The 20,404-nt window shown below is 38.4% G+C and overlaps 1 protein-coding gene across 1 annotated transcript in view; it reads left to right on the top strand.

The window, feature by feature from the left end:
* Positions 1-19,990, top strand: part of RASA3 (RAS p21 protein activator 3) — a 127,220-nt gene extending 107,230 nt beyond the window's left edge. The window contains exons 12-24 of the mRNA XM_065741091.1: positions 2,093-2,207; positions 3,122-3,196; positions 3,774-3,897; positions 4,612-4,718; positions 5,312-5,389; positions 6,206-6,283; positions 6,832-6,905; positions 10,647-10,753; positions 11,663-11,745; positions 15,633-15,844; positions 16,595-16,698; positions 18,448-18,631; positions 19,095-19,990. Of these exons, the coding sequence (XP_065597163.1) occupies positions 2,093-2,207; positions 3,122-3,196; positions 3,774-3,897; positions 4,612-4,718; positions 5,312-5,389; positions 6,206-6,283; positions 6,832-6,905; positions 10,647-10,753; positions 11,663-11,745; positions 15,633-15,844; positions 16,595-16,698; positions 18,448-18,631; positions 19,095-19,170 (1,417 nt within the window). The 3' untranslated portion in view covers positions 19,171-19,990. The remainder of the gene's footprint in view (positions 1-2,092; positions 2,208-3,121; positions 3,197-3,773; positions 3,898-4,611; positions 4,719-5,311; positions 5,390-6,205; positions 6,284-6,831; positions 6,906-10,646; positions 10,754-11,662; positions 11,746-15,632; positions 15,845-16,594; positions 16,699-18,447; positions 18,632-19,094) is intronic.
* Positions 19,991-20,404: the final 414 nt, after the last annotated feature.

The raw sequence follows: 20,404 nt of genomic DNA, 5'->3' as shown, positions 1-20,404 counted from the left end.
GAAATAGAGTTGGCAGCAGAAGCTATGCTCTGGTGAGGCTGCACCTCAAGTATTGTATTCAGTTTTGGCCCCTCACTACAAGAAAGACATTGAGGCCTTGTGGCGTGCCCAGAGAAGGTCAGTGAAGCTGTGAGGGGAGCAGCTGAGGGAGGTGGGATTGTTCAGTCTGGAGAAGAGGAGGTTCAGGGGACACCTGACGAACTCAATGACCTGAAGGAAGTTTGTGGTGAGGTGGGGATCAGCCTCTTCTCCCATGTAACTAGGACTAGAGGGAATGGCTTCAGGTTACACCAGAGGAAATTCAGGTTGGTTGTTAGGAAATACTTCTCTGGGAGAGCAGTCAGGCACTGGAATGGGCTGCCCAGGGAGGTGGTGAAGTCACCATCCCTGTAGGTGTTCAAGAACCATTTAGGTGTTGTACTGACGGACACGGTTTAGAGAAATATTGGTAGTAGCTGAACAGTTGGATTGGATGATCATAGAGGTCTTTTCCAACCTTGGTGATTCTATAATTCTAATGTCAGAATTCTTTATAAAATATCTGAAGAACTGGTGAGTTTCATTTGAGGAGGAATGCCCATCATGTTTTGCAAAGTTTACCTGGGAAACTGTATTATGGTGTGAGAGTAGGGGTTTTCACTCTGTTCTCCATATTGATAGTTTGATATTAACTGCAAAAATTTACATTACCTTCAGCTGTTCATGTGAAATCATTTCATTTTCAGAGTGTGATGATAAATTATTTTGCACTTACTCAGTGCAAACACTTTTACTCAAAGTGTTTGCTGGATTTGTTCTAAACAAAAAGCAAATTTCTTCCTAAATTTCTTTCCAATATTTAAGGCAACTTGTGCATCAAATCTTTCAAAATAGAGGGCTGAGGAACAAAGACAAAGATTGGATCTGGCACTGGATAGTAGAAAACAGAATCTTTTTTCTGGTTGCTATTTGTGAGTCACTTACTAGTGTTCTGGCAGTTTAGTGGTATAAGATAGTGTGTTCACACCAGTCAAATCTCAAAGAACAGATACTGCTACAAGCCTTGTGCCTACATAATCATGCTCTTGGCTGACAATAGAAGAGCCAGTTAATAGTCAAGGAGAATGACAGACTTTGGCTCCTCATTACAGCTCCTCAGTACAAAATAAAGACTTTGTCTGAGTTGCCTTTCTTTCAGTGTGACTAGGTTAGAGTGTTTTTCTTCTTGTAGGTCAGTGTATTTTTCCATGCTTTGGGTTGGCTGGAACTGCGTGGTTGATGCAGCATGAGGAAATTTGCTGCTGCTCCCTAGACAGCCATGTTCCTGAGATATAATGGCGAAGATGTTTGTTTTCATGTCTTTTTGGACATTTGTAACAGACAGGGAGCTTACTTCTTTAATTATAAAAACAAAACAAAACAAACAAAAAACGAATCCTGTTATTCATTGCTTGTAAATGAGTAGAACTGATCTTTAACAAATTGCAGTGGCCCTATGTCTCGTGCAGGACGAATTCTGTGAAGGTGGCCTTTCACAAAAATGTGAGAGTCTGCGTGGTATCAGCCCGTACACAGTTTAGAATTGGAATCTGCACTACATTTAGTAGTGTTGTCATGGGAAAGTGCTGTGGGTCACTTAAAAGTGGTGACTGTCATTGAAGCTGGTAATTTCATCTCCCTCCCAGTTTACAACCACTTATTTGGTAGAAGAAGGTCATTTGTGATGTCCAGTGTTGTTACAAAACTGAAATTACTCTCTTCCTTCCCTTACTCAAATAAATGGTGTTCAGTAGCGTGTGAAAACAGGTGCAGTTTCCTCATTTGTATTGTAAACCCCCCTGAGCCTACATTGTTGCCATGTGTTTGGATGGTGCACTGAGGCTTCTGCACACTGTGTAAATGCACCAAAAATCTTTAGTCCCTCAGGATTTAACATGATTGCTGCTTTTCTGTTACAGACTGGAAGTGACTACATGACTGCATTTAATGGCAGGCTTGTGTCAAAAGGAATTTTTGTTTATGTGTTCAGAACATATTTCCATCACCTTTTACTGCTGCTTGTATTTCCATATTATTACAAAGAGACTAAATGCAAAAAATTGTTCACTCCTAGAGATCCAAACACCATTTTCAGAGGAAACTCGTTAACTTCCAAGTGCATTGATGAGACAATGAAACTGGCAGGGATGCATTATCTGCAAGTTACACTAAAGCCCATTATAGATGAGGTAAGAGCATTTAAAAATTCCTTATATATATTTTTTTTTAATTAAAATGTCATTTCAGAAGGCCTTCAGGGAACAGGTGCTGTTTTTCCTTCTAATGTTAAGGTGATTTGTAGGAAAAGTTGTTAAGAACCTGTTTCTACATACATTGAAATCTTTTGTGTTAGTTTAGCTTAGCCACAGTTGAGTTACCCAGCTCTGAAATTGTTGGATTGTATTAAAGGAGATTGAAAGTTTCCACTTGTCTAACTGAATTAAATTATGTCATTTTATAAAATCTACCATGTATTGTTTCTGAGAAATAAATAAAGTAATAACTATAATGGATAAAGGTTATATACAGCAGAAAGCTGCTGGGGAAGCTGTAGCTGAGACATTTCATCTAGTGGATTTAAAGAAATCAAATTATTCTTAAATAACTGTGTATGTGATGTATATATTGTAGCAATGGTTTATTATTTGTCCAGTCCAGATTGGTGGCTGTGTGGCTCTTAGTGCAGTAATTGAGCAATACTTCCAGATTACAGACTTCCTTCATATGGTTTGACAATTTCTTCAGCAGTTGGTTTACTGTTTCATCAAAAACATGTTCCGTTTTTAAAGAATATAGATATACATGGAAGTTGATTATTTTAGCAAAATAGGTCTTTTCTTGAACAATCTGGCATGAGAGTATCTGAACAATTTTTCATCTCAGTTGAAAATAAAAATAGAACAAATTAATGATCCTTTTTGGAAAAGAAAATAAGGGTCACTGGTAATTTGCCTTCAGTGTTTTGTCAATAAAAAAGTACAAATTATACACTCAGCTTTTTACACGAAAAGTGAGTGAGACTTCTTACAAAGCTTTTTCTTCTTGAAAAGTTTACTTGAAGGTAAACTAATATGTTAACTGCGCACTGTATCTTTTTTTCTAGATCTGCCAGGTACATAAACCTTGTGAAATCGATCCTGTGAAATTGAAAGATGGTGAAAACCTGGAAAATAACAGGGTATGCATTAGATTTTGGAGATAGAATGTCTGTTTACACTGCATTGCATAACTTAGGCCCTCAGACATTAAATGTTGCAAATAAAACTGTCATTTATTAGAATACATTGGAAGCTCTTAACATCACAAACTGCATATACTTATTTTCTGTCAGTCTTACATTATACTATAAATGCAGTATCTGTTGAATATTACATGTATCCAACCACCCTACCCCCTCCAACACTCTCCCAAGAAAATATTAGGGCATGATGACAAATGATTGAATATTCAACATTAACATTGGGAGCAAGGATAACTTAGCCTGTGTCTGTTGTCACAGCATCACATAAAACAGTGCTGTGAAAAGAAATAATGTCATACTAGTGTATAATTTGATGTTTGTCTTTTTTGTGGATAACATTTTCACTCTTAAATACGAATGTTCATTGAAGAGAGTATTGCTGAGTGTGAGGTTGTTTTACAGGTATATAATGTTGGAAGTGAGAATGTCTTATTAATGATTCCATTACCAATAAAACCAGGAATAATACTGCTTTCCAAAACAGAAAATAAATTTGTCATAATTGTTTTTTCAGGAAAATCTGAGGCAGTATGTTGATCGCATTTTTACTGTCATTACGAAGTCTGGTGTAAGCTGTCCTACGGTGATGTGTGATATTTTCTTTTCTCTGAGAGAATCAGCTGCCAAGCGTTTTCAAGGTGAGTTTCGATATATTTTTTTAGTTTTTATATCTCTGACAGGTAGGTGTAGTCTAGAAGTCTCTGTGATCTGTGACAGTTTTACTAATTGAACAACATATTATCCCAAATATGGTTTGGGGTGTGCATTGATTCTGTTTTTTCTTCCCTAATTATTAATTCTGCAAAGAACATGACTCTTGGTGATCACGTGCTTTCTTTAGAAGTCTTTTGAATGATAGCATTTTAAAAGAGCATTTTGTTGGTACATGTTTATGGTTTCGGTATTTACAGTTTATGCTGAGTTTTCAAATGTTTGTGTTTTTGTGATGGCTCATTCTGCAGATTCCATGCAGCTGAATTATTTTCTGCTCATACATCAACTTGTAACAATGACCAATCATAAATTAGAGGAGTCGTTGCAATCTCATTGTCCTAGGAGACCAAGTGCTCCAGAAGTTTTCTGGCTGTTGAGAGAGCACTTTTCCACTCTCTAATAGTTGTTTTAGTTCTGTGAGAATGAACAGGCAGTGCCAAACCAGAATCAAGCAAAACAACTAATGTATATAATTTCATGAAGGGCAGCAAATTATAGTAGTGAAGATTCAATTTGTAGATTATATGTATTTCCAGCAAAGGTTTGAATTAACTTTCTGAAAGCATTCTGGTAGTTTTAGAATGTTTTAAAGGAAATACCATTGGAATATTGAAGTGTTTTTGTTTTGTTTCACATAGGTGACCCAGATGTGAGGTATACAGCTGTCAGCAGCTTTATTTTCTTGAGATTCTTCGCTCCTGCCATTCTTTCTCCAAACCTCTTTCAGCTTACACCACACCATCCAGTAAGTACTGCATCACTTTTTCTAGCAATGTTCTGCCTAGCAAGATTCTTTTTAAAATTATTTCAGTAATCCCTAGGAGAAATAGCTTTGTTAGTTCAAAGTTCTTCTATGTCTGTCTTGCATATGGGAGCCTATGTTGGGTGACTTGTGTGAAAACTTGAGCAGTATGGAAGTAACAGTGAACTTTAAGGTCAAACAAGGTAAATAGTCTAAGTTACTTTTAAAATATGATCACTGCTTCATTTTGCTGTCTTACAGTAATGCTAGATTGATTGTCAGCAACAATTTGAGATGTTTTTACTGTTAACCAACTTATCCAAACTCTTCAGTAGTTGTTCTTACTGGGAACAGAGAGGAAGTGAAGAGTTTTCAAGGATGTCTCTTCAGTTTGCATGTCATTACTCTTCAGAGGGCCAAAGGCAATAGCTATGAAGCATGATGACAGGAGTTAAAAAACTTTGAAAGAAACAGTTCTTTTCCTATAGTGTTTTATTGAATCTTTTTCAATTTTATGTTAATTTTCTACAAGAGGAAAAGAAATAGGAAATATTTGAAATATCCAATCTGTACAATACTGCTGTTATCTTTCCTAGGATCCACAGACTTCTCGAACTTTGACTCTTATCTCTAAAACCATTCAAACCCTGGGCAGCCTGTCAAAATCTAAATCTGTAAGTATATCATTTTCATTTGAAGGTTCAGTTTAAGAAAGTGATTATTTTTAAGCTTTTATCACCCATTGTAATTAAGCTTTGAAAATTCTGGAATCTCACTAGTCTTACACAAAGCTCTTTTTGTCTGTTTTGGTAGTCAGCCTCATGCTCATGGCAGAAATAAACTTGTCTTAATCTGGACTACATTTTAGTAAAGCAAAATTGTATGACTGACTTAGAAGACTGTTCCAGGGCTTTGCATTCCTTAATTGAGAGGAATCTCCCATTGAGAGAAATGACTGTGCTTTCCTTTTCATACCAATTCAGTTTCCATCCAGTCAGTGCTGAAATTAGATTTAGATGCCCATGCTCTGGATTTCTCATCAGAGTAAAACTTGTATGCTTAAGGCACCAAACTGCTATATCAGGTGACAGATTGGAGTTCCTGGTGGGCTAGTTACCATTCGTATGGGCAATTATAGATGAATCTGTACCTTAACTGTGTGAATCCTTTTAGACTATAGAATTCCTTCTCCTGCAGTTTTTCAGCTTTTAGGACCAGGATCAAAAACCAAAGCAGAAGCTTGAAGCTTTTGAATAGTACATTAATTATAGTAAACTAGCATTTGGAATGTGTTCTGCCACTTTTTTGAAATAAAACTTCGGTAATACTGAATGTGTTCTGTACAATAGGAAGTAGATTTTCATTTATTTTACCTCTGGACAGGAAAAAACTCTTCTCTGTGGTGATTTTTGTCATGATCTGCTGTTGAAAATAATAATACAAGGTACAAATCATATTATGACATGCATGATTTTGGTTTTGTATTTCAGGCAAATTTCAAGGAATCCTACATGGCTACTTTTTATGACTATTTTAATGAACAGAAATATGCAGATGCAGTAAAAAATGTACGTAATGCTTGTGAATGTTCTGAATAATCCTTAGGTGTTGTTGAGATGGAAGCTCGAAATCCTATCATGTACTGTTTGTAAACAAGGAATTGTGTGCTAGAGAAAGCAGACTCCTGGTAATTGTAGTTTTTGAGAAATTTGTATTGAATTGTGTGCATGCAGGATTAGAATCTCTTTAGATCTGCTTCTGTTTAATCATTAGATTGGATCAGTAAGGCTTAGAGCTTAAGTCATACTTCATAGAGTGCTGCAGATCTGTGATGAAAATTGCTTAGTACAAAAGAAATTGGAAGATACGTATTACAAAGAAAAGGTTGGGAAAAGAAGCATTGGTCATCTGCAGTTTGTGCACTTAGTAATATTTGTGCTATTTTTAGTTTATAACACAGGAAAAGCTCCCAAATTCGTTAAATATCTGCCAGTACCTTTCGGTTTAACTACTTTAGCAGTATTTCCTTGCAATGATGTGTTGTAAAAATGTTTAAGATTTTAGTTTCCCTACTGCTGTGCTGTCATTTTATCTGTGCTTTTTGTTCACCTTCTAGTTTCTAGATTTAATTTCATCTTCAGGAAGGAGAGATCACAAGAGCATAGAGCAACCTATATTGCTTAAAGAAGGGTAAGCATGCATGTGCAACAACGTCTTCTAAATGTGTGCTTGCTACCATTCTAAGGCAGCTGTCTTTTTCCCCACCCCTATTCCATCTGTATGTTCAGAAAAGATCGTAGGAAGAATGCTGTACTGCTGTACTGCTGTTTCTACTCTCTGTGGCTGCTATAATTGATTTCAACATCCTTTCATTTAATTTAAACATCTTAAATTTAAGTGTGTTTTGAAATGTATGGAGGAAAAAGAAGCCTGTACACCTTAATTAATGCAGCTAAGGCAGAATGAATTTAAATCAGTGCTGTATTAAGATCAAGTTCAATTTTCTTTCTTAAACCACTGTGAACAAAAGCTGTGAAATTTTGCTGTGAATGCAGATACTGCATATCTTAGTGAGGGCAAAGCCTGCAAATGGAATTTGCTTCTGCTGCCCTATTAAATCCGTATGCTAATCAGTTTCAGGGCCATTTTGAGGAAAATTTGTCATACATTTGGAAGTTTCTGGTTATAGTATCCTTCTGTTTCATGGAACCATGTTACGTATACCATGCTAGTTTTACGGACTAATTATTGGGATAATAAGTTAGAAAAATGAGTTTTTAACATCATCTGTGTGCACTGTGAAAGCAATTTCTTTGTATTAAGAGGAAGAAAGTAAAAATCCAAATTCTTCCTGTCAGACGTTAGTAAGCTGAACTGCTGCTAAGGGTAAGCTTTCATGGTAGTTTCAAGTCATGCAAAAGTTAGGTTTTCAGTGAAAAGGTGACCCCTTCCAGTTACCCTCTGCAATTCCTTTCACTTCTCTGATGAGGATCTGTCCCTAGAAGCAAGTTTGTCTGTTTTAATTCTGTACATTTATCATTCTTTTGTTTTTGAAAATTGAATGTATAGTTTGTAACATTTTCCCTCTAACTCTAAAACATGATTTTTTTTCTGCCTCTGTCTTTCTTTTGCTCCTGTCTGATTTTTTTCTGTCTTTTCTTGCTCGGCCTGTGGCTGCTGTTGTAAGGACTCTTAAACTAACAGTAAAGAAAGTTGATGGTAATAGTTCATGCAGGTAAGATGGTAGGGGCAGTTGGTGCTTTGCTGTAGCTACTGGCTGACAGCATGTCCTTCCTTTACAGCAGTAGACTTGTCTGACTTAACTTTGGGAAGGAAGTCCTCTGTTTAACAATCCTGAAACGCCTGCATAAAAGTAGCAGCGAAACACTGTTATTTATTTCTTAACGCTGTCTAAATGCTTTTTTTTTCCTTCTTCCTTAAAACAAAAACCCGCTGAAAGTAGAGAGTTATGGACTTTCATCTGTAGGCAGAGGCTCCAAAAAGCACTGAGATTTGCTTAATATTCACTGTATACATCCTGATGAACTCAATGGAAGTAGTTAAGAGGTTGCACTTCAAGGCACTTCTTAAACAGTAATCTCATAAATTGTTCTCAGGGTTACAGAGTGGGCTTCAGCTCTCTGTTTTTCCCAATGTTTTGCGTTGTTGCCATACTGTGTCTTGGAGAATGGGTGGGAATTTTTCTCCAGATTGATTGGCTGGTTAGTGGGGTTTCTGCTTGTCTTTACAATGTTGTTATTTCATTTCCTTTTTTTTTTTTTCTTCCAAATCTATCCTTCTATTAAGAATATCTAAATGAAAAGCTGTAGCGTATGTACCATTGAATGAATGCACAGTACCAAAAATTTTAGTCACTGGCACTTGGGTTTGCTGGCATGGATCATGCCATCACTGCTTGATAGCTGTCTGTCTGATTCTTCCCAAAAGGAAGAGAACCAAAAGGAGAATTAGTCTTGCCTTTCTTGTGGGTAACAGTTGCATGCTGATGCTTCTAAGCAAAGCTGAGGCAGATCCAAACTCAGGTCTGCCATAACCACAAGAAGAAAAGGTTTCTTCAGCCACTCAGCACTGGAATTAATTTTATCTTAGACTGTGGGTTTTGTTTTTTTCCTTTGTACTTCTGAATATTTGCTCTGACTTCTCACAGATTCTGAAATACTGGAAACAAACCCTATTAAATTGACCTTGAAACTTCAGTGGTTTTGAATGCTGGTCACCTATCTATGGGAAATAAAAGCACATTCTTCCCACAACTATGTTAGCAATGAAGAATTGAATTAGAAATTTGCTCTTAGCTCTGCAGTATGGAGTTTGCTTTTCTTAAACAGGGAGGCTTAGTAGGCATCTACAGTTTTGGGTAGCGTTTTAAGTTTTGGCATGAAAAGAAACTGACCTGAAGAGCATATTGTCCAGCCCAAGGATATTTGCTCTTTCCTTGAAATTTGCCTTAACCTTGAAATACGAAGTCTACTACCCATCCAGTCAGCCTTGTGATGACTTGAATCATACGGTTGCATTAAATCTTTCTTAAGGAATTCAAGAACAAGGAGTGAGACAGTAACAGACCATTTTAAAAATGGAACTGGTGTGTGACTATGAATGATTAACAGAGAATATATGTATCTTTTGCTCTGTACATTGTTGTCAGCTTTTGCCCACACAACTAAGATTGGGCAGGAGGCACCAGCCCAGCTGGTCACAAAACAGTTAAAGTCTGAAGGAACTTGGGCTTCTGTTAGAGCTTTAAACAGCTCTGCTGTTTAGTTGGATGCAATGTAATTGTTTCTGACTGAACAGAAACAAGAAATAGGATTGGCTGGTCTAACCATTTTATCTCTGTTATTGAAAGTCTTCGTCCAAATCACTCCCTATTCTCTGTACGCTCTTTCTGCTGTGTAGTGCCTTCCTACCTGATTAAAAGTAAACTACTCTATACTGAGTAGTTTTTGTCGGCTCCACTGTACAATTATTTATTTTGCACAATAGGTAATTTAATGTAATATGTGGAGTAGCCATTAACAACTCCCTACTGCTTACACATCTCACACCAAAAGTGAGGTTGAGCAGTATGAAGTCACCAGGCTTTTCAAGGTCACCTTGAAGCTTTTGGATTGATTTAGTGGTTAGGAAGGTGGGAGATGCATCGCAGTTCCTTGCAAGCTAATTCACGTTTGAAATTAATTAAAACTGATGACTCACTAAATGAACATCCTTCATCTGCAAAAAAAAGAAGGAAGTTATACCTTTTAATCATCAAATTGCTTTGTATGTGACTGAATATCCATTTCTAACTGCAGCATCAATATGCAATTGCAAATGGCATTGTGAAACATGGTGATTTTTTCTAGAGCATGAGAGTGACTAAAGCATGTAAGCACAGACCCTGTGCTCCAGAAGCCTTACACCACTTTTTAATTGCTAAACATACTTAAAACTTTTTGAGCTCAAAAAGAAAAAAAAAAGAAAAAAAGAAAGAAGACTTACAGAGACCTGTGTTGTCCAGCTTAACAGATCCTTTTTTCTGCTGCATTAGGAAATCTTGTAGCTGCATTTGTAACTGCAGAAAGAGCACATGCTGCAGTTTAGCTAATTAACTAGAGTCCCTGTGTGCACTACAAATCAACCTATGTGTTTGCCCATACTGAGATCTGGAAAAAGGACAGGTTTAACTAACAGATGCACTAAACCTATCCAAATGTGACTTTCCTTTCCTTGTCAAGACAAGGCCTCAATAATGAGAAAACACTGTGTCCCCTCCTAAAGCTTTGCAAGTGCCATTGTGTGCGTGTGTATATATGTATATATGTGTATATCTATATACATAAATACATATTTTATATGTATGAATATATATCTGCATAGGTGTAAAATCTGGTTTATTGTTGTAACAGCAGTTGTCCTGTTTTATAGGTTCATGATCAAGAGAGCACAGGGAAGAAAACGATTTGGTATGAAAAACTTCAAGAAGAGATGGTTTCGCCTAACTAATCATGAGTTTACATATCAGAAAAGCAAAGGTAACAGAGCCAGTCTGTTTTTACCATTTAAGTTTCTTGTAGGAACTGGACACTGAAATCTAGGTCTGTAACCAGAGAAGGCTCAGTACAGAGAAGTCTTGTCAGCCTGTATGTTCTTGCCCTTTCTTTAATATTTCTCCACTGATTGCTAGAGAAGATTCTTGGATAACACGGGACTATATAAATAAGCAGAATTTTTCATAGTATTTGTTTAATATTAGATATTGAACACCATCTGTAGGTTTCAGTTACCTAGTAAATAGTCAGGAAACACAACTCAGGAGCTCAAATGCCTTGCACTGGTTTTGTGGGGTTTTTTTGTATTGAATGTTGTCAGATGCATTTCTTATGATTTTTATAAATTCTGTAGGATTGACATAACTGACTGCAGTAGGCTTGGGGTTTGACTGCAAGCTTTGAGCCTGCAAACATTTGCTCTCTTAATACTGCCTATTAATTCCATTGATTCAGTAGTACACAACAAATACCACTTCTATCTATCAAATAAATAAATCTTTTTTCAGATAAAGAAATATTTTTTCGAAAAAGATGTTCAGATATTGACAGTCATTGTCTCACTCTCAACTTTGAGATCTTATGTCACCACCATAAACCTAATGCAGCTGAGCGGACAGGAATGATTTCTTTCACCTCCTCAGGAAATATACAGTGTCTTGCTGCAGTAGTCAATTTCTCAGAGATTTGCTAGCATAACATAGTGCTGCTGAAAGCAGAAATTAAATTAAGGTAATGCTTCAAGACCATGCTGGTAAATCCCTGCTGAGTGAAAGGTTTTTTCTGTGCAGTCAAAATGAACTTCAAAGGAACTGAATCAGCCTTCAGAATAAGGGCATAGGGTGAAGTTGAGTTGTGAATAAGTTGCTCAGCCTCTGTGTATGTGCTCTGCAGGTGATCACCCTCTGTGCAGCATTCCAATTGAAAACATTTTGGCAGTGGAAAGACTGGAAGAGGAATCCTTTAAAATGAAAAATGTAAGTAGGTCATCTTTGTTAACTTCCTTGTTAGGCTGGTCTGGATCCACCAGACTAATCACCTTTTTCCCTTTTGTAACCCGTATTGGGTTTCTATTGAAAGATGTACAACCACAGCTGCTTGTTCTATATATAGTAGCAGGAGTTTCCAAAAGTCCAGCCCATTCAGATTCTTAACAGCGCAGTCAGCAGTCCTTGGGTTTCGTGATCCACAGCACACTCAGTACTGACCACTGCTGATCAGCTGTCTGGGCTCCATAGTGTTGGACACAGGTATGGTAATCAAGTCCCTGCCCTTTCTGTCAGACCTCTCTGTTGTGAAGGAACTGACTGCTGCTGTTTGTGAAGGATCACAGACATACAGCTGAGATAAAACTTACTGTGTATTGAGAGGAGCTGAGCTGCAATTCTGATTAACTCTTCAGTCAAGGCAGTCTTTAGCTTACGCTGAGTTTCCTGGGCTGAGATGCATTCAGAATATCCCTTTATTTAAAAGATTTGTTATGGGAAAAATATCCCTTTATTGCTAACAATAGAAGATATTACTGTGAGCATGAACTGAAACCACGAGTTGCTTTGGATTCTTAAATTCCTTATGAAAAAAATACATCTATTCAAGAAAGTGAGATTCAGAATCTTTCCAACAGCAGTAAAAAAAAAACATTATCACCTTCCCATAGTGTATTTGTATTTTTGTATTCCCATGCAATAAATAGAATACTGCAGTGAGAGAAGAATTCTCAAAAATCCACAGCAGGTATATTTGCAACACATAGTCTATCACAGGTGCTAAGTGTGATTAAAGATGCACATTTTCTATAAATATTCTGCATGTATTTATGCTCTGAGTTGTAAATTAATTTTCAAATCTTCAAATTTTCCAAATCTTCAAATCTTTCAAATTTTCAAATTAATTTTCATCACTCCTGATAAAGCAGCATGTCTGGCACAAAAGCCAGTAAGTCTGTGTATTGCCTTTCAAGCAGCCTTCCTTTTCCTTAAGAACACTGCAGGCTGTAGAGTGTGGATCTAAGTACTGTTCAGGTCTTCTGTGTTGTTTGAGAATCAGCTGGTGGTTTTGTCAGTTTAAAGACCTTGGCAACTACTTGAAATTCTTAACTTAGTTGTTGGCTTCTCATTAACATTTGCCATGTGCTAGTTCACCTAGGTTGGCATCCCTTTCACGAAGCCATACCCCTTAAATCTTTTCCTTTGTTCAAGTGCAGAAGGCTCCATTTACACCTGCAGAACACTGAAATTCTCTTTCCTGTCATCTTGTGTCAGCAGAACTTGAGCTATGCACTCTTTCCTTCCCATCTTCCTCTTTCCTTTTCTCCTCATTCTCCAAACTTAGATTGTCAGTTATGGCCTGAAAGGTTTTATTAAAAGGACTCTCTTTTCCAGTATTTTGGCAGCGCTGGACTGACCTTAGCAAATCTTTCACTGCTGATATGTTAGTCTTTGTGCCTTTGGGGTTTATAAAGATACTGAATTGTTTGGGGTTTATAAAGATACTAAATCCAGGCAAATTATTGTTGTAGCTTCTGTTTCATGCTGGAATGACATTATAATTACAAGAAAGCTGTTCGTTCACAAATTAGCAAGTATATTTTGAAATTTGAAAATGTACAAAATTTCAAAATACATTTTGAATGATCCCAAGAGAAGAAAAGATTGTGCCTGTTATAATCCTGCAACATTCTCCCCAAGTGACAGCAGCAGTGGACAAAGGAACTGATGTTGTCTACCTGGACTTACGCAAGGCCTTTGACGTAGTCCCACACCACATCTTTACATCTGAAGATAGATGGATTGTTGTTATTATTACATACGGAGATAGATGGTTCGAAGATTCGACTGCTTGGTAGATAAAGAATTGGTTGGATGGTTGTAGCCAGAGGGTTGTTGACAACAGCTCAGTGTCCAGGTGGAGGCCAATCATGAGTGCTGCAGAGTCTGTCTTGAAACCAGTGCTCTTCAACATGTTTATCAGTGACGTAGACACAGGGATTGAGCATACCCTCAGCAAATTTACTGACGACATCAAGCTTATTGGTGCAGTTGACACAATAAAATGGAGGGCACTATCCAGAGGGACCTGGACACACTCAAAAAGTGGGACCACAACAATCTAATGAAGTTTAACAAGGACAGAGTACGTGGTGTTGCCCTTGGATTGAGGCAATCCTGGATATGAGCACAAAGAAGAACTCATTGAGAGCAGCTCTGTGGAGAAAAACTGGGTGGAGAAAGACTGGGTGGTCCTGATGGACAGAAAGCTGGACATGAGCCAGTAGTGTGCTTGTGCAGCCCAGAAGGCCAACAGGATCCTGGGCTGCATCAACAGAGGGGTGGGTGGCCAGCAGGGAGAGGGAAGTTGTTGTCCTCCTCTACACTATCCTTGAGAAGCACCAGCTGGAGTGCTACGTACAAGTGTGGTGCTCCCAGTACGAGAATGATGTGGAGCTGTTGGAGCGGGTCCAGAGGAGGGACACTAAAAGAGGGGAGATTTAGATTAGATGTTAGGAAGAAATTTTTTACTTGGAGGGTGTGGAGGGTCTGGAATAGGCTGCCCAGAGAAGTTGTGAATGCCCCATCCTAGGAAGCATTCAAGGCCAGCTTGGATGGAATTCTGGGCAACCTGATCTAGCGGTTGGCAACCTTGCCCACAGCAAAGTGTTGCAACTAGATGATCTTCAGTGTCTCCTCCAATCTAAGCCATTCTGTGATTCTATGACCTGCCAGGTGCAGAATTCAGACTAATATTTTGAACCTTCGTAATACACAGAAATGAATTTCTATTTTCTTAGAAACAGAATATTCTGAGTAGGAAGAGCCCCACAGGGATCACTGGATCTGACTCCTGGCTCCACACAGGACCACCAAAAGAAAATTGTATATAGAGAGATATATTTATGTATGTATACATAAATATAATATATATTTCTTTCTGTTGCATCTTTATTTCTTCAGAAGTACCACAGAGAAATCAACTGTTTGGAAAATAATATTCAATGTGATACCATCAGTGCAGTGTCAAATGGTTTCAGTAAGCAAATGGAAAAGTAGAGTGGGAAAAGGATAGTTTAGGAATACTTGATAGAGGAATTCCCTTTAAAATGAAGTAGTTGCTGAAGGTGGAGGAAAGGATCAGTGTGTGAGACTGGATGAGTGTAATCAAGCAATAAGGCTTGAAACTATGTCTTCAAGGGGAAGGAAATAAAGGCAGTTGTGCCATCTTGGAGCAGAAGCTTTTTTGGACAGGCATGGGAGCTCTTTTTTAAATTTTGAGTGCCCAAACTCTACCAAATGCAGAATTAATGTGAAATTGTTTGAACCAGGCAATTAAAGAGAAGCAGAAAACTGCATTACTGTGATCTGCATCTGTAACTGTGGAAGTTAGTAATAAAAAAACCCAACATGTTGAAATAAGTGTTAAAAATATTAGAAATACGTCAGTTAGAGCAAAGCTGCCCCAAAGGCTGGATTTAGACTCTCATTATTTCTCTTTTCTGTCTCCTGCTGACTAGCATTTCCTTTCAGCCCTATGTTGGTTCCTTCTTCCAGCCATCCAAAATTTGGAGCTGCAGCATTACTAAAATTGCATCCCTGAAGCTGAAAGCAAATCTTGCTGAGGCCCAACCAGAAAGTTGATACTAGCTGCTTGTAAATCATCTCCTTCAGGAACAGTATCTTATTCCTTGTACCAGGTGAAAAGTCGTGTTTCAAGGGCACATTTGTTTCTTGATTTTGTGTTGAAATATTTATTGGTACATTCTTCTAGTATGCTTTGTTTTTACTGTAATAAATTGATTGGTCTGAGTCCAGTGCCAGGCTCAGCAACTCATTCTGGTAGTTTATTCTGTGGTTTACTTCTGTGTTTGCAGATGTTCCAGGTGATCCAGCCTGAAAGAAGAGTCTTGTATATTCAAGCAAACAACTGTGTGGAGGCCAAGGACTGGATCGATATACTCACCAAAGTTAGCCAATGCAACAAGAAGCGTCTCACAGTCTACCATCCCTCTGCCTATCTTAATGGCCACTGGCTTTGCTGTAAAGCTACTGCAGATAATACTCCTGGCTGCACACCTTGCACAGGGTAAGGATTGATAACAAGCAGGTCTGTATATTGCCAAGAGAAGGTGGATCACTGCAGTGTGGCAGAAATGCAGGTACCAAGATGTGCCAGATATGCAGGCATTGCGGTGTTCACAGAGATCATCTTTGCTGTCACTTCTGATGCTGTTGGTGTCTGCGTGTGCTAGTCAAAATGCTGAAATGTTTAGAGTTCAAAACATTGATAGGAGTTGACTGTGGGATATTTCGAATCTGACCATCTGCTATTAGAAAATAAGCCAGAAATCCATTCAGTGTTCTGCTTGTAAATTTCTCAAACAGACAAGCATCTGCTTCTGCTCTTTTCTGAGCAGGTTACTTGTGGTCTGCTAAATGAAGACGTACTGTCTTGTTTCTAGGACGTTTATTTTCATCTAAACTGAGGAAAGCAACAAGTCTGTAGTGGTAGTTTTTTTCTCAGAATGTAAAACCCAGATAGCTGGGAATACAGTGCTTTGGCTCCTCCATCTGGTTATAACAGATGAATTCATCAGAACGTCTGGATGCTGAGTCTTCTCTTTCAAGTCAGAGTGAAAACATGCTGGTTAAATCTGGACATAGAGAAGTTTGAATTTGTATTCCTTTTCTCTTGGGAAAATTAGGAGGTTTTGTGCTGTGTTGCATACAGTTTGTTGGCTTTCATGAATACTACTATCATCCTTTCTGGGTGCTTCTTATGCCGTAACGCGCTGTTTAACATCTAACTCCTACCTCTCTTCCTGATCCCTTGCAGAGGGCTACCAGCAAATATACAACTGGATATAGATGGAGATAGAGAAACTGAGCGCATCTACTCTCTCTTCAATTTATATATGCCAAAATTGGAGAAAATGCAAGGTGAGGCTGAAAGTTCTTTGCTACTCTGACACATTTAGCAAGGCAAAAATATCTTTGAAAAATTGCTTGTTTCAGTTACACCAGACTTGCAGATCAAATCCTCTTTAGCCATTGTTTCCCCTTCTGCTGTCTCGAGGCAGTTGTGTGAATTATTTTTGGTGCAGCGTGCAGCCTCATAGACTGTGCAGAGTATTTTACATAAAAAAACAGTTGTTTGAAATACAGTCTTAACCATCCTAAAATATCATAGGCACAGAGCATAGCCTGGATGCTCTGAATTGACAAATCACTTTGTGGACTAAACCAGAAGTTTGCTGATGCTCAAAAGAAGCACCAGCAAAGTTGAGGTTTCAGTGGAACATGGTTTTATATTACCAGAAGCCACGTGCACATTCCTTGATTCAGATCCTCAGAACAGGCTGGATCCAAATGGATTTTCTAGACAGGCTCTTTCAGAATCATCAACAAAAGCTCACCTTTGGATGTCTGTGGAATGATGAGAAATAGTGTTTGGGCTGAGAAATCCTTAAGGGCAGTTGGAAACGAAGATGTAACATGAAGGACGAAAGAAAGAAGAAACAGCAGAGGAAGTCAGCACTGATAGACATGCCAAGAAAAGTATCCGGTGTACATGGTGCCAGACTTGAAACCCCAGTTTAGCACAGGGAGTGGCAGGGAAGCCTTCACTGGGGCACTGATCTTTAAATAGCACTTGATTTTATAATATGAGATAAGCTAGTGGTGTCAAACACACAGATTGGAAAGCACTTTAATCCAGTCCTGGCCGCCGCGCAATTGCGAACTTAAGATCTCCCACCACTTCCGAGCTGTCTGAACCAATGCCCAGCCTTTCCCTGTTCCAAATCCCTGCTGCCAGAACCAGCATCGAGTGTCAGTGTCAGGGAAAAGGACGCAGGTTTGGCACAGGCAGCACAGCAAGGGGAAGGTAACTGGACTGCTGAGAGTGAAAGAGCAGTAGAGCTGGAAAGCTGAGGAAAAAGAGTAAAACACTCTCTCCCTTTCTGATATGCTCACCTTTGATGACTAAATAGGTCACGTGATGGATGTGATGCACATGTCCATGTAAGCAGTGTCTTGATATAGCCAGGAAGGCTTCCTGGGTAGGATAAGAATGTGATATTACTTATGACTTACGCTTAGAATATTTCCTTAAGAAAGCAGTAGTCATGACACACTCTGCTTGTGCTTGTTGTATGTATCTTTTGCAGAGTGATGTTGTAAAGTATCTTCCATGTCTACTGCAACCTGTAATTGTTTAGAATTCAGTCTGTTGTGAAGTGCCATACTTAATGCTACATATGATAGTAACCCATCCTTCTGACAAGTAAACTTGATTTCATGCAGCCCAAACCTGCAGCAACCTGGCAAATAGCTCCCAAGTTCTGTCAGATTTCCCAAAATGTGTGTGTAGTAGTGCTAGTTATAATGCAGGTGGAAGCATTGCCTGTACAGCGTAGGACAAAGCCAGGAGCTGCCTTTTCTTTATGAGACTGGGAGGAAGGAATGGGCATAAGCCAGGCACTGTGCCTTCAAACAGCCCAGCAAACAGCAGGGAACTGCTCCTTCTGCTGTTGGTGTTGGCCACAGTTCTGTGGTAGTTACGATGTTAATAAAGCAGAACTGTGGGCCTGTATGAATCCTAGACTGAGTGTTTTTAGTCTGCTTGTCCCTATTTTATTTTCTCCTGCCCATCTGATACTTATTCCTGTACTTCCGTTGTTTCTGTAGAGGCCTGTGGCAGCAAATCTGTGTATGATGGACCTGAGGAGGAAGAATATTCTACATTCATCATTGATGACCCTAAAGAGACATATAAAACACTAAAGCTGATTATTGAAGGTGTTGGAACTTTGGAGCAGGAGCATGCTCAATATAAGAGGGATAAGTTTAAGAAGACAAAGTATGGAAGCCAGTAAGTATGGGTTGTCCCAACAGGTCAACATTTCTGGAAATTGTATTTCCTTTGCTTGTGTTCTGGCCTTCACCATCTTCATATTCAAAAAGATGCTGAAAATACTCAAGAAGTAAGATTTTGACTTAGTATTGCTATCACAACATTTTAAATATTTAAAGCACTAGGAATTTCCAAACGTTTGTTTTTAATTCATGAAAGTAATTCATAAAAATAAACTATGCCTGATTATGTTTAATTTTGAGCCTGCGCACATAAAATGAGCAATAAATACCAGGATCAATTCAGCAGTCAGTCGGTTCTTCCACTGTGTGGAAGTTGCAGTATATAATTACAATTTCAGTTTTCAAAAATCAAACTTAGGCAGAATGTTGTGTATATTCACTTCTTGTTCTGGTGTTGTGATGTCCTGGCAGAAAATTCTACCTGTAATAGTTGTGTTTTATTTTATTTTTAATTTTAGAGAACATCCTATTGGTGACAAGAGCTTCCAGACGTACATTAGGCAGCAGTCAGAGATCTCAGCACATTCCATATGAAGTGTGAAGGATGTCACAGACAGTGCTGAAGGACGCTAAGCAGCAAAATAAAGGGAAGCCACACATGTAGCAGAACGTATGGATAAGTGTCAAGCTTACAAACTTTGAGGCTTGCTAAACGTATCGTCTTTTCAAGAAACTGTTACGATAGTTGCTATGCACTTTATTCATCTGGTTATTGACAGATGATAAAACTCTGCCTTCTAGGCAGTTGTTCTCTTGTGTATTTTTAAATTTGCTTTGGTTTCTTGGAATCTAGTGATCAGTTCAATGATCAAGGTGTGTGGACTTCATCTTGACAACTCCCGTGCAGTTCCTAACGTTTTGGAAACCAAGCGTGCTGCCAGTCTGCAGCATTTTCTAGAATTGTTGTTTGTAACTGTTTTTGTTCCCCATTAATGTATATTATGCCACACCTCTGCGTGCTCTCTTAGGAAAAGCTTAGCAACACTTTGCCTTTAATGGCCGCGTTTAGTTAAGCAGAGAAAAAAGCTCCTAGTGTAATCTCTTGCGTTGTAGCTTGTATTATGAGCGGGCCAAGGTGCAGGCCTTTTGTTTTTACAGCAGCATAATTTTTTGCTAAACGTGCACAGTTTTTAATAGAAATTCAGATCTGAATGGTACTTTTGATATTTTTGAGATACAAAGTCATTTCTCCAGGCACATTCAGCAGACTTCAGTTTTGATGATGAGATCTCGGTGGTGTCACGAAACTGACTCTCACGGATGTGAGCAGGAAATGGACTGAGGTCTAAGCTACGAATCCCTTTTTATACAGACTGGTAATGGTAACATTTGAAAGTCTGCCAAGCTGGTTTTGATGACCTTGTACCACCACAGCAACGAAGATGAAATAGAACACATCTGGCAGATGAGACACGCTGAGTCCCAGGCACAAAAACCATCAAGATGACTTTTATGTGGGAGGATGTTTTAAGTGCTGGAGTCTGTGCTATCCTAGTACCACATGCTTTTCTGGAAGATAAGATTTCTACTTTTCCAAAACTGTTTTTAAGTACTTTTTTTAAGAGACCTGCTAAAGGATATTTAGTATATTAACACGTGTATGGTAACTTGTTAATGTTCTGAGTGTAGTAAAAAATGGAATGAGCTGTGTATCTCACTAATACCAACAAAAGTCATTAAGGAGGGGAATAAAGATCTGCTAAATATTAGATATATATTTATGTATGCTATTTAGTTGTACTCGGTAACTTTCCTCTGTATAAGGGTC

This window comes from Cyrtonyx montezumae, unplaced genomic scaffold (assembly GCF_038088225.1).
Source record: "Cyrtonyx montezumae isolate F1298 unplaced genomic scaffold, pur_monq_1.0 scaffold_3, whole genome shotgun sequence".
NCBI lineage: Eukaryota > Metazoa > Chordata > Aves > Galliformes > Odontophoridae > Cyrtonyx > Cyrtonyx montezumae.
The sequence above is the reverse complement of the archived record's forward strand: the minus strand, read 5'-3'. Positions and strand labels throughout refer to the sequence as shown.